General features: G+C 50.3%; 1 protein-coding gene across 2 annotated transcripts in view; it reads left to right on the forward strand.

Annotated features, from left to right (window-relative positions):
- TANGO6 (transport and golgi organization 6 homolog) overlaps window positions 1-14057 on the forward strand; it is a 52499-nt gene that overhangs the window by 1121 nt on the left and 37321 nt on the right. For both annotated transcript variants that reach the window (XM_061594210.1, XM_061594209.1), the window contains exons 2-9: window positions 1469-2121; window positions 3242-3358; window positions 4045-4195; window positions 5097-5233; window positions 6092-6260; window positions 8347-8429; window positions 11275-11387; window positions 12587-12763. In XM_061594210.1, coding sequence (XP_061450194.1) covers window positions 1469-2121; window positions 3242-3358; window positions 4045-4195; window positions 5097-5233; window positions 6092-6260; window positions 8347-8429; window positions 11275-11387; window positions 12587-12763 — 1600 coding nt within the window. The remainder of the gene's footprint in view (window positions 1-1468; window positions 2122-3241; window positions 3359-4044; window positions 4196-5096; window positions 5234-6091; window positions 6261-8346; window positions 8430-11274; window positions 11388-12586; window positions 12764-14057) is intronic.

Genomic DNA, 14057 nt, shown 5'->3' on the forward strand with positions numbered 1-14057 from the left:
CTTTAAAAACATTCTTTAAAAAAGCTTTGAAGATATGTTAAAAGGGGGGGCACCTTAAAGGCTAATAGGTTGTCAGAGTAGAGACGACACTGGGCTAGACTGACATATAAGGCGCCTTCCTGTGGGAACTTAAAACTCCCATGAAGTGTAAAAAGAAAAAGAAAAAAAACGGGGGGGAGTGGACTCTGAATGGTCCAAGCCTGCGTCAGAAGCCAGAGCAGGACAAGATTCTGGGAAAATAAGACCACCGCCCTAACCCCACTTGCCCTTCTGCTCTCCAGCTGCTGTTGGGAAAGTTGCAGTGGGCCCCCTAATTTCATAAATGAAACCTTGGAGGCTATGCAGCAGTTTCCTATTAGCATTAAAAAGCCTTCTATCCTTCTTCCAAGAAGTGAAGGGCAGGATGCTTCATCCCTTTCCTCCTTCCTGTTTTTGTCCACACAACAACCCTGACAAGCAGGTTAAGCTATTATTAGGCTGTTTTAAGAAAGGAACACATGTTTTAGTAGGCTGTTTAATCTTGCAAAGGGTCCACGTTTACTTACGGAACAAGTTGCAGCTCCAAACATGTTCACCAATGCTTATTATGATATGTGGGAATGGACAGAAGATGCATGTGCATTTACACAAATGCAGGCTTGAGTCAAAATGCATCTTCTGTCCCCCCACCTCCTGCTCAGTTTCAGAAAGTCAAATCGGAAACCGTGATTTACCAGGGAGGGGTTCAAACAAACAGGGGCCGTCTTCTGGATATGGGGTCAGGTGGAGCATTTGCATTCCTCTTTGTGATGAACTCTTTTCATCTTTGTGCAAACCCACAAAGTGCTGGGATCAGAATAGGGATGAATTTTTCAAGCTGGAAGAATCGTCATGCCTACTCGACAAACTGACTTTGGTTTCAGATATTGGTGCACGCTGATGGGGGAATTTGTGGACCTCCAGATGGCTTTTGTTTATTTAAGACTACAGTTCCCATTGCCTCTGACCATTGGCCATGCTGACAGAATCTGATGGGAGTTTGAGTCCCACAACATCTGGAGGGACACAGGTTCCCCACTCCCTGTTGTTACAGTTTCTCTAAGAATCTGTGACTTATAATTTTGAGAGCATGCTGAAAAAGTTTGGTATGTTTTTCAGAATAATTTTTACTGTTTCAACCAATGTGTTCTAACAGTGCATGGGATAAGACAGTATTGTCTGACTTTAAAAAAAGAAAAGACCAAAAAATGCAACAAAGCCAGAAATAAAATTGAACCTTATTTCTGGCATAAAGAGCAGCACGTTGCTTTAAATATGCACACCAAAATAGCAAAATATCCCATTGCTGTAGGCTTTTTATAGTTCCCTAATCCCTATACAGAACCATAATTCCTAATATTCCTTGCGAGGAGTCATACTGAAAACCGGTTTTAGTGTGTGGTGTCAATACATTTGCTGCATCTGATCCACTGTCTCTCTCTCTTTCTAGGGACAGGTTCGGGTCCTCTCCAGGCAGCAAAACATGCTGATCTGCTGGAATCCTTGCACTTCAACATGGCTGTTTTGGAGGAGAAGTTCGCCCAGGACCCCCAATGGGAAGAACTGCGGAGGTTGAGAGCAGAGGTCTCTAGGCAGGCACAGTGGCTGGCATCCAGCCCAGATGTGCCTTGGAGTTTTACTTGCCATGCCTTGCTCCTGCTACTATGTCTGAAGCAGTGCATGGGTCTCTTAGCTGCGGCTTTCTGCCCTCCTCAGCCAAACCCCAAGATGGCTGAAGCTGCACCTCCTCTGAGTCCTGACACACTTAGCATTGCCCAGGAGAAGATCATACAGGCAGCCTTGCAGTTTGTTGTCACCTTGGGTCTTTGCCCCTATCTCTTGCCTGGCGTTGGGCTTCCCTTGGGAAACAGGACAGAGTTCAGTGACCTGGTCCAAGAAGTGGTCTCGCCCGGCTGCCTTTCCAGTGCCACACGCAAGCTTTACGCCACCTGCAGTGTCCTGATGGAGGTTGCTCGGCACCCATCCCTGGGCAGCCTCATTCTCACACGTCACCTTGGGGATCTTATGGCAGGGTTGTGTCAGCTTGGTTTTTGTCCAGCAAGGAGGAAGGGCAAGGATGTCAAGCTGCAGGAGGAACTAATGGTGAGTTCTCAGCCTGGATTCAGGGTGGGGAATCTGTGGTGGCCCTCCAGATGTTGATGGACTCCAACTCCCATCAGCTGCAGGCATGAGGGGAAATTCTTCGGGATGGTGGGAGTTCTAGTTCAGCTTTATCCCAACCTGCGCCCCTCCAGATGTTGTTGGACTCCTCAGTCTCAGCCAGCATGACCAATGGTCAGGGCTGATGTCCCAATCCAGAAGCATTAAGGGTGTGCTTTGTACATGGTTCTCCTCCCTCTCCATTTTATCCTCACAATGACCCTGTGAGGTAGATTAGGCTGACTGACTGGCCCAAGGTCACCCAGCAAGCTTGAGTGGGGATTTGAACCCTGGTCTCCCAGGTCCCAGTCCAACACTCTAACCATGACACCATGCTCGCTCTAGAAATGTGTCACTCAAACGATTGCTCCTGGTGAAGCTCAAACTCACAACTTCTCCATTGCTGTCCAGTGAAGTACTGCTATATAAGTACTACATGCTAACTGATTGCGCCACTGGAGCTGTGCTTAAATATGTGTGTCCCCGATGAGAGATGTTCATGGTAATTTTCCAAATTGTAGTTCTTCATCAGTTTTTGGCAAAGAGCTGTGCACATTAATAGTTCTAAATAAACAAATAGTGCTTCTGGAGCTTAGCTGAAAGAAGCACATTTTCATCAAGTATCTTCAGAAGTTTTCAAGAGACAATAAAGTTTGTTTGAGAAGCTTACATTTTGGCTGAGTGACAAATGGATCCTGCTCTGTTTTGACTCAGAAGATTTAATGGAGTGTGTCTCGCATCCTGTTCCCATTGTTGCCTGATCTGCAAGGCAAACTGGACTGGTTGAAGCGGTGGAGGTTTGGGACTGAGAGATGTAATCTTTGAATCAGCAGTGGGGCACCAAACACTCAGCCTTTGTACCAATGTGGCACACACACACCCAAACCCCACAAGCTGTGGGAGATTGTTCACACATATTCTAAGCAGTGTCGTATTAGGAATGCAAAACTCTGTGGAACATTGGATGAAGTTGCAGACGGCCCACTAGAGGGAGTCAAAGCCTTATAAGAGTACCGTTTGTTTTGCTGCTGCTGTTTTGTGCAAACGTTTTGGGATTTTTCAGGGCCTTACGGAAGAAGAGCGAAGCAGCTGCAGAGGAGCATTGCGAGGCCTTTTGGACAGAGTTTACCAGCCGCTGGTGGTTCGAGAGCTCTTGCTGCTGCAGGGTGGATCTAAACAGGTAGTGTGGGTGGACTCTGCATCCTGCTGAATCTAAGGCTGCAGCATTCTCAGTTCGTTATTTCCTTTGGCAGTTCCTTGAGTCAGATTGCTGGTTCCTCTTGCTCAGTCTTGTCCACTCTGACAGGAAGCAGCAGGGCTCATTTGTTCAAAGCATTGATACCCCACCCATCAGCTAGAAAATCTCCCAGACTGGCTTACAGATCAATAATAACAGCACAGTCCCTGGCCCTCAGGTTTATAATCTTCAGGGTCCCTTTTAAGGGGAGCAAGAGGCTTCTCCACAAGCCTTGAGCCTCATTAACTTTGTGCCATTGACCAGCCTTGGTTCTCCTCTGCTTGGAGTCTTGTGTAGATGATGATGATTAAATTGAGCAGGTCCCAGGGCAGGTTACAACAATTTAAAATTCAGTATTAAAAACAGTTAAAATAACTTACAATCACGGGAATAGGGTGGGTCCGGAAACATACATCTCAGGTGTCAGATACCAGAGTTAAGAGGTACATCTTCAGCAGTTGCCAAAAACTGTTTAGTGAAAATGCTTGATGCACCTGTGTGTGTGTGGGGGGGGGAATTCCACAATTTAGGGGCAGCACCCCCTCAGATCAGAGCAGAGCGTGAGGTCTGTGGCAGATTCTGGCTTTGCCAACTGTTCCTGACCTCTTCTTCCTTCTGGATTCTTCTAGGCCTCCCGCTCTGGCGTACGTGATCCTGAGCATGGTCTGGCTCCGGCCCCAGCGTGGCTCCGGCGTCTCTGTGGGCAGCTGCTCTCCGAAAGGCTGATCAGGCTTGGTGGAGTTCAGGCTGTGGTCCGTGGCATCCTGGAAGGGGCAGGAGGTGAGTGAGTTGAGAACAGAAGAAGAGCCAAAGAGCTGTGGGTAAGTTTGGCAGGTGGGGCTAGGGGCAGGCGTGACAGAGGAGATGCAGGAACTGATGCCTGGGGTGGGGAAAATGGACAGGGGGAAGTTTTTCCCCATCTCCCATAATGCCAGAACCCAGTGAAGTGGAATGTTGGGAAGATTAAGGAAGGCCAAAAGAGAGGGCTTCTTAACGCAGTCCATAACTATGGAACTCCCCCCCCCCCCGGGCAGGCAGTGATGGCCACCATCTTGGATGGCTTTAAAAAGAGGATTAGACAAATTCATGGAGGATAAAGCTATCAGCGGCCACTAGCAATGATGACTGTGGTCTGTCTCCACTGCTGGAGACAGTATTATTTATTTATTTATTTCAAATTTATATCCCACCTTTCAAGGATATAAACCCTACCAAGGTGGATTACACATATATTTTAAAAAATACAACAAAAATGTTATCAAACTTGCATCAAAATCCTGCCCACATGATGGTTGACGGTGGATCACCTAGTAGTGGTGGCTGTCGAGGAGATGGTCCAGAATGCCTCTGAACAGCAGTTGCTGGGAGTGACAAGGGGGGAGAGTGCTGTTCCAGTCATTGATGTCCTGCTTGTGAACTTCCCATGGGGGCATCTGGTTGCTCACTGTGAGAACAGGATGCTGAACTAGATGGGCCCCCTTTGGCCTGATCCAGCAGCCGGGCTCTTCTGGTGTTCTCATCAGCAATTTTAATGCATTCCAAGGTACCGTTTTATGTACATTGACCCTGGAGGCTAGAGCAGGACATTGGAATGCATTACAATTCAGAGTGAGCATCGTCTGGGCTGTTTATAGTCTGCTAGAGCCTAAGAGAGAGTCTCCGCTGCTTTTGTGCCTTCCAGCTGGGGCTGCTGGGGGCAGCAGTGCTGAAGCAGCAGCGGCCGACTGGCGGAAGTGTGATGTGGTGGCCAGGATCCTCTCCTCTTGTCCTCAGCAGTCTCTGTCCCTGGAGGATTATTGCCGACAGGTGTGCCCGCAGGTATGCCCTTTGCACCTTTCTCCATGATTTTATTTATTTGTTTAAAACTTTTTATCTCGTCCATCATTAAAAATTTCTCCGGGAGGCCATTGAGCCTAAATGTTGGTATTCAGGACAAAAATATCCCTCCCTTCAACTCCCCAGTGACCCCACAGAAACTCCCCCAAATGGATGTTTCAATTTTGGCTTACCGTTTCGGATTCTTAATGTCATTTATATGTTGAAAAATATGTCTTGCTGCCTCAGTGATGCACTGCAGGGCAAAAAGTCCTTCTCCTAAGCTCCCATCTTGCACAGATACAAATGACCCATCACCTGCCTCGTATCTCACTTTTATGTGCGCTCTTTGCCTGGTTCCCCTGCAGACACTGGACACTTCTTGATTGCCCTCCAATTCTTATAGTTCCTGTGCCATCCCTTTCCCCTTGGCCAGATTTCACCATTCTCTGATGCCTTCCACTTTTTGTACTAGAAAGACATGCCAGCTGGGCCTGATAGGAGTTATAATCCCAAACATTTGGAATTCATCAGGTTGGCAAAGGCTAGCCTGGGCACACACCCTCTCCTAGGGGAGGGGGAGCAGTGCAGGGCTTTCCTTTTAGGGTTTCCAGTGGGGGTGTCATCCCTTCAGGGGCAAATGCTGAGCCCTGGTTGTTTATAGGCCTATTGTCCAAAAGACACACTTGCGTTTGCTTTTTATAGGTCTGTTAACCATCAGTGACAAATGCATGGTTCTTGGAGCGCTGCTTTTTACAGCTTCAAGGCTGAGTGGCTGAGGGCTAAATGGCTCCCGAGAGCAATCCACGTACAGCCTCGGGCAGCAGATAAGGACCCACCTGTGTGCCATTTCTCTCCCAGGTGCTGCAGCTGTTCCTCATTCAGGATAAGCTGACAGCCTGTCAGTTCCAGCGAGTCGCCACCACGACTGTCCTCACCATGGCAAGGCAGCACCCCCAGCAAGCAGAGAAGCACCTGCTGCGTCCCATGCTGGACCCGCTCCTGCGCTGCTCGGAGGATGATGTGGCAGGTAATGGCTTCTTGGCCACCTGGACCAGATGTTCTCTGTGGGAAGGGCAGGGGAGAGAGCAGGCCGCCTTCTTTGTAGCCCCTTCACGGACCCCTTTGAGAATCTGATGAAAGCCATGGACACAATCAGTCAGTCAGTCAGTAGAAGAAAGAAAGAAAGAAAGAAAGAAAGATTATTTTATTGCATTGGAAATTGATTTTATTTTTTTGCACCTGGCTCATGGACCTCCTGAAACCCATCCATGGATTTCCTAACTTGTGGGGTGCCACAGGGTTCTATCCTCTCTCCCATGCTATTTAGCATCTATATAAAACCGCTGGGAGCCATCATCAGGAGTTATGGGCTGCGGTGTCACCAATATGCTGATGACACGCAGCTCTATCTCTCTTTTAAATCTTCACCGGAGTTGGCTGTGGAGACCTTGTCCAAGTGCCTGGAATCTGTGAGTGGATGGATGGGAAGGAACAGGCTGAAGCTTAATCCTGATAAAACCGAGGTGCTGCTTGTGGGTGACAGGGGAAGATTGGGTATTGTTGACCTGAAGCTTAATGGGGTGAGACTACCCCTGAAGGATCAGGTCCGCAGCCTTGGGGTTGTTCTTGATTCCAAGCTGTCCATGGAGGCTCAGATTTCGGCAGTGAGCCGGGCAGCTTGGTATCAACTATGCCTCATACGGAGGCTGCAACCCTATCTCCCTATTCATCAGCTCCCACTGGTAGTACATGCCCTGGTCACCTCTCGTTTAGACTACTGCAGTGAGCTCTACGTGGGGCTACCCTTGAAAACGGTCTGGAAACTACAACTGGTGCAGAATGCGGCGGCTCGTTTACTTACAAACAGCCGCCGCCGTGATCACATCACGCCAGTGCTATTTCATCTACATTGGCTGCCAGTTGTTTTCCGGGCCCAATTCAAGGTGTTGGTATTAACCTTTAAAGCCCTATACGGTCTTGGCCCAGTTTACCTGAAGGAGCACCTCCAGCACCACCAATTAAGCCGCCCGACTAGATCAGCCACGCAGGGCCTTCTCTCAGTCCCACCAACAAAAACAGCTAGGTTGGTGGGGACTAGAGAGAGGGCTTTTTCAGTGGCAGCCCCCACTCTCTGGAACTCCCTCCCGTTCGATCTCCGCCATGCCCCTTCCCTAGATACATTTCGCTGAGCCTTAAAAACTTGGCTCTTTGGACAGGCCTTCGGGACCTCCGGGGTGGGCTAATTTTTTATGAGTGTTAATTGTTTATTGATTGCCCTACATTGTCTTATACTGCCGCTATTTTAAAATGATCATTCTTGACTGCATTGTATTTTAGTTTGTATTGTATTGTATTTTATTGAATTTTAATGTGTACGTCGCCTAGAGTAGCTTTGGCCAGATAGGCGACACAAAAATTAAATTTTACTTACTTACTTACTTACTAAGGGAGCCCTTGCCCCACATCATCCTCTCAGGCTGTGAAAATGGTTCCTTATTTTGTTTGCAACTTCATTACTTGGAATCATTTCCTCTGTGGTTCTTGGACATCTCATTTCCCGGTGAGCTTCGTCCTGACAGAACCCTGGCAGGATCTCTCTTAGCAGCCCATTACAAACCAGGCAGAGCGCCAAGCAACTCGTTATGGATTTTATGGACCATTCTGTTTAATTCAAAGGCTATCATTGCAATGAATTAAATGGAGCAGTCCATAAAACTGTGATTCATTAAGCATGCTACTATGGTTACAGAGCAGGGGTAGCTAACCCCTTTTGGGGCTCAGGCTGCATTGATCCCCCCCATTCAGTCCTCCGGGGGCCAAAGTGTGAAAGAGATTTACAGTTCTCAAGGCTGCTTCCCGTCACCTGTTCTGTACCAGGTTAAATCATTTTTCATCATGCATTATTAACGAACCTTTTGGCATAACAACATTACAGTGAGGAAGCCACGGGAGCAGTCAGTTGTTTTTTTAAAAAAACCTTTGTAAAAAATTAAATGGTAAGTTTTAAGGAGGTCTTGGGGGCTCCACAGAAAACCTTTGGAGAGGACAGATATGGCCCATGGGGTCAGCCACCCCGTTACAGCGTTCTGATGGTCTTGTTCTCTGTTGTTCAGAACTGTTGCTTGAAGACCCACCGGCAGGGACAGTTTTGGTGAAAGAAGAAGAGCTCAGTGGGTGTGTGGAAAGTGTGTTTAAGGTACAGAGTTTAACCTCGCTTGTGTGTGTTGCTGAAACGGAATATTGCAGTCAGGGACAGCGGGCCTTTCCAGAAGTTGACTTTCCTTTCAGAACACTGGAACTAATCCTTCCCCGCTACCACCAAAGTTCTCTCTGCCATGGCAAAATGTAAAACACTCCTAATGTAAAACATCTCTATCCTGATGGATGCACAAAGTGAGAGCGACCACTTGGGTCCTGTGACCTTCCTCCAAAAGCAGTGCATGGGCTCCTTGCACAGAGGTGGTCCAGCTGACTGTTACCTCCATCAAAACCCAGAGCCTTCCTTGGGTGCTGCTGCTGCTGCAGGCTCAGCGCTTGCAGAAGAAGGTGGGCTGAGTGGAAGACTTGTCGCCTCCTCATGCCCTTCCTTGCCTTTTGGGGTCATACCTAAAGGTATTTCAGACCCTTTGCAGCAGCCTTTGCCAGGCTGGTGCCTTCCAGATGGTTTGGACTACAACTCCCATCAGCCCCGGCCAGCAATAGGTGCTTGCACCCAGTTGGTGAAGTCCTTAAGATACAGGGATGAAAGCATCAGCAGCCCCAGGAGACTCTGAAGCAGTGGATTTTGCTGGTTCTTGAGCTGTCTCTGTGAATATTTCCAAAGCACAGTTGGCAGGGGCCGGCTTATGTGACCTGTCCTGTAGCAATCTTGCTGATACTTCCCCAGGCTCTCTTGGCTTACTCCATGCTGTGCCCAATGCAGACTGGCCTGTCAGATACAGACCTCTTGTTCCACCTGCACTTCTTATCTGGTCAGTTCATATAATAAGTGCATTTACTTTGGAGCTGGTGGCAATTCACTTGGGCCATGCTTCTGCAATACAGTATCCATGCTTAGGATCCCCCCCCCCATTCAGCTTTGCCCTTCATGCTCTGCACCACTAGGAGTAATTCACCATCTCGTATGGCGCTGCTAGCCCAGCACTTTAGAAGCATAATCTCTTGCCCATTTTTCAAAACCTTTGCCAAGCAATACAATTAGCAAGGCTGCATCAAAAGGTATACTTGCTGTAGGGGATAATCAGCAGTCTGAAGTAGATGGATAGGGAACTGAATGAGCGGCTTGCCAAGCAAGCAGAAATCACTGAAATGGAGAGCGGCTGTCCTGCCTCGTGGCTCTGTCTCCTCTGGCCCGGGCAAAAGAAGTGGGAGAAATCAGCAGAAATGTTCAGGGTGAAGGTAACTGGCACACCTTTGCTTTGTCGGTGTCTGATGGGATCAGTGACTGCCTGTGTGTCTCTCCACACCCAAGTGGTAGGAGATGGTGCAGAGTGAGCATCTCTCCACCAAGTGCCTCTTGATTGATTGCTCTTGAAGAGAGGGTAGGAACGCACCCACTCTGGATGGAACCAATAAAACACAGTTTGTGTGGTCCTGCCTTTAAGCATGAAGGGCAAGAGTGTGACCTTTTAGCTGGGGCCAGGATAGCCAGTTGTGGGTTCAACGGGCAAAGCCCTCCCTCTCTCTGAAGAGGGTCAGTTTGCTTTGCCTTGGTAAGAGTCCAAGGTTTGGGGCAGCACAATCCCGTGAGTAAGGGAGCCAAGCCGCAAGCAACCAGCACTGAGGTCTTTGGCAGACACCTTGGCTGTCTGAGCTCTTAAATACTGTGATTGCTAGACAGCATCTTGGGCAGTAATGATCTGTTGCAATGAGCTGGCAGGCAGAAACGGGTCCCAGAGGCCACTCGGTGGCCGCTGTTCCTTCTGCGAATGCCTGGGAGCGCAGGGTGGCTTCCTTGCTAATGGCAGAGCGCTAGAACCCCGACGACAGGAGAGATTAAGACGGCAGACTGGAGCTCGTACCTCTTGCTGGGGCTTTGCCTCCCGAGTGTCATCTGATGCCAGAGTGGGAAACTCATCTTGGGCCTTTGCCGGGGGGGGGTGTTGTGTGCAAATGATGCTCGTGAAGGATGAATGGCTCCGGGGGGATTAGCTCAGGCGGAAACAGTGGGCCAAACATTAATGTGGAAATCTCCTTCTCACAGAATCTGTGGTTTGGCACTGGGCACCGGCCCGCTTGGCAAAGGGTTCTGTGTCACCCAGGATTGTGTAAACAAACAAACGCACTATAGATCCTATGCAGCACGAGGGCAGTGCTGAAAACTGTGGCTTACAATTTTTATAAGAGAGTCTCTTCATGGGCGAGTGGTGCCATGAAGACAAAGGTGGCTAACTGGCAGTCCTCTGGATGTTGTTGGACTCCAACTCCCATCAGCCCCAGCCAGCTTGGCCAATGGTCAGGGGTGATGGGAGGTGGAGTCCAACCACCTCCAGAGGGTGGCCCCAGGTTCTTAGCCTTTCCTTTTGACTTGGTGGTTCAGCTATTAGGCCGCTAGGTGACGGTGATTCCAAGAAGAGCCTTAGAACAGTCTGAGAGCAGACACGTTCACCCTGGGCCATGGCAAATAAATAAATACATCAGCACTCTGAGCAGAGGAAAGCCAACTGACCTTTCAGTTATGCAAATCTAAGATACAGGCTTGCCCAGGATTATCCCACCTCTGCTAGTCTAGCATAGCGGCTAAAAAGGCTATGGGGAGTATCGGAGCCGTGCCCCCAGTCATCTTTTGCCACCCCCCCCCAACTGGCTTCTGGGATTTCAGCTGCCTTTGCCTACGCACGTCTGAGCACATGTATGTATCTGGAAGGCTCGAAATTCATTTACTTTCCAATTGTTATTGAGGAGGTCTGTGATTCTCAGATCTTTGTGCCTAGCCCTGTTCTGTATTTCCGTGAGTCACAGCGCACAGGGAAGGTGGCCGTGTGTTTCCCTTTTCCCTCTCCCCTTCCACTCAAGCCCTTGTGCTTCCTCTCTTGCCACAGGTGTATGTTGTGGGCAATGAACCCTTGGCTGTGCTCCTGGACTCATTGCAGCCTGTTCTGGGAACCATCTTCTCCCTCTGGTGTTTTACCAAGCAGAATGTGTCTTTTCTACGGTAAGGAGTGTGACTCAGAGGAGGGACTCTGCAGGTGAAGGCATTCTGGTCTTGAAAGCTTTTCTCCCCTACACCTTGGGAAAAACCTGCCTGGTTGGTGACCAGTTTCAAGGACATGGAAGGCAGGCAGGCGGCTTTCCCCTGCTACTGTGTGTGTGTGAGAGAGAGAGAGAGTGAGTGTGAGAGAGAGAGAGAGAGAGTGAGTGTGAGAGTGAGAGAGAGAGAGTGAGTGTGAGAGTGAGTGAGTGAGTGTGAGGGGTGTCGTTTGGAGCATGCTTTCTACTTCTTGATATTGAAGGCAGTGCTTGGTGCTGCACAGCCATATCTGAAGACCAGGCGTCCTACTCCAAGGTACAGATGCTAACAGTAGGCTTGGGAGGCAATTGGCAGGGCACACCTGGAGGAAATGGACCCTCCTGCTCACGGGAGAGATGGATCTGCAGGACTTGTCCCACCAATGTTGCCAGCCGCAGCTCAGCTTGTGTGTGATGAGTCAAGCACTCGTGTGGTGAGTGAGTGGTGCAAGGGAAAGTGCTTAGGGGACCCGTGCAAAGGGTACAGCAGGGGCCGGGGGTATCTTTTTCAGCCCAAGAAGGGCCACATTCTCTTCTGGGCAGCCTTCCTGGGGCCACATCCCAATGGTGGGTAGGGCCAGAGGCAGAAGTGGGCAGGGCAGTAAATGCAAATATTCCCTTTGCACTGTGGGTCAGTTTCTGCACACGCTCACTCAGACCTCTCCAGAGGCATGGTCAGAGTTCGATGGCCAGGTGACAACACTCCTGGATGGTGTGAAAGGGCCAGTGGGTATAGCCTGGGGAGAGTCCTGAAGGCCAGGCAGAGAGGCCTGGAGGGCTGCATTCAGCCCCCAGGCCTGAGGTTCCCCACCCCTGGGTTACAGGCCCCTGAGTTAAAGCAACAGCATTGGACTAAATTGGCTGCTCATTCCCTTTCAACTCAGGGAGTCCTTGGTCCTGCCTGGCTGCAGCAGTTCACGGTGGGGAGGGAAGACTCCCTTAGCCTACCTCTGTCCTAGCAACTGAGACATCCGCTGCCTATCTGGAGCCTCCAGGGCACTTCCGGGCTCACCTGCCCTTGCCCTTTTGCCCCAACACGTTCAGCTTGCCGCCTTCTTCTTCTCCTCCTCCTCCTCCTCTGGGCTGCCTGGCACTTGCCTCACAGCAGCATTTTCTCCCTTGCAGCTCCCCGTGCCAGGAGATCCTGTTGTGGTTCTTGGAGAAGCGCGAGAGGCAGACGGCGCTCTCCATCCTGGAAGGACTCGCAAGGCTGGGAGGAGCCACCCACTCGCTCCATCCGCTGTGCCAGTTTCAAGCAGGCAGTGAAGGGGGCGCCGTCGTCACTGTCAGAGCGGCTGTGGGGTGAGGAACGGCATGTGGCTTCCCAGCCCTGTGTGGGTGCAGGTGGAGCACATGGCTGAGCTGTTCTAGGGACAGGCCTCCCAAAGCAGAGACAGCCTTGTGGCTGGTGCTTGAGAAACTCGGGGCTTGTTGGCGTAGGCGGCATTTCTCCTGGAAACATGCCTTTGTGTTGCTGGTGCTTGCAGAGGTTCACATTGCCTTCTGGTCAGGGCAGGCTGGGGAGAAGGAGCTCCAGCTTCCCTTGAGGTTGGGGGGACTTGGTTGCTCGCATCCGTGGAGAAACACGTTCAGGGTGTCAAGTGGACTGGGTGGCCCTGTCCAGCTCTTTGAGGAAGCCACAGGATGCATGGAAGAGTTACTTCATGCTGTGTCCTTAAAAGCATTTGTGTGTGTGTGTGTGTGTGCGCGCCCATTTGCAAAAGGGCCACAAAGGGCTATCAGTTGTTACTAACCACAATGGCCATGTTCTGCCTCCTCAGTTGGAAGCTGTCTGTCTCTGGATACCAGGTGCTGGGACTCACAAGCCGGAACAGTGCTGTTGCACGCAGGCTCTGCTTGCAGGTTCCCATAATGGGCATCTGGTTGGCCACTGTGAGGACAGGACGCTGGACTGCTGGGGCTCCTTTGGCCTGATCCAGCAGAGCTGCTCTGAATGTTCTTAAAGGGCATTTCTGTGCTGATGCAACATTGAAGTGAAGAAACAATGTGCCCCCCCCCCCCGCTGCTGGGAGTGATGGGCTGGAAGGAAAGAGCAGATCCATCCAGGTGGGCAGATAAGCGAGCCTGGAGCCCTTGTGGGCCTAATCTCAGACTTCCAAAGTGCTCCCTGCCAGAGGCTCAGGTAGCTGAAACGGAAGACCCCAACACAGTCTGCCACAGGAGGGGAGTCTCCTGGCTCTGAGGAGTCAGCAAATGAACAAGACAGAAGATGCAAATTCCCAGCCCAAGAACCCCCAAGGACAGTTGCATGTCGTTGATGGTAAACGCTTCCAGCGTGCTAACGGCTAACTATGGGGGTGAGAGAGAAGGGGAACTCTGGAGTCCCATCAGCCCAGTTAGGGCTGCAATCTGGTGCCCCTGGTGCATTCTTGGAGGAGGGGAGGGGGGAAGGAAATTTGCCGATGGATCATCATGGCTGCTTTGCGCTACGAGCAAAAAGTCAAAGTTGCTCCTCCACCTGACCCGCTTCAGCTTCCCAGCACCTTCAACCAAACCCTTGTGGAATCAGGGAGGGGAGGTGCATTCTGGCCTCCAAAGTCTCCAGTGCAGACCTTTCTCTGCAGAAGCCCATATA

This window comes from Rhineura floridana, chromosome 13 (genome assembly GCF_030035675.1).
Source record: "Rhineura floridana isolate rRhiFlo1 chromosome 13, rRhiFlo1.hap2, whole genome shotgun sequence".
NCBI classification, from domain to species: Eukaryota; Metazoa; Chordata; class Lepidosauria; order Squamata; family Rhineuridae; genus Rhineura; species Rhineura floridana.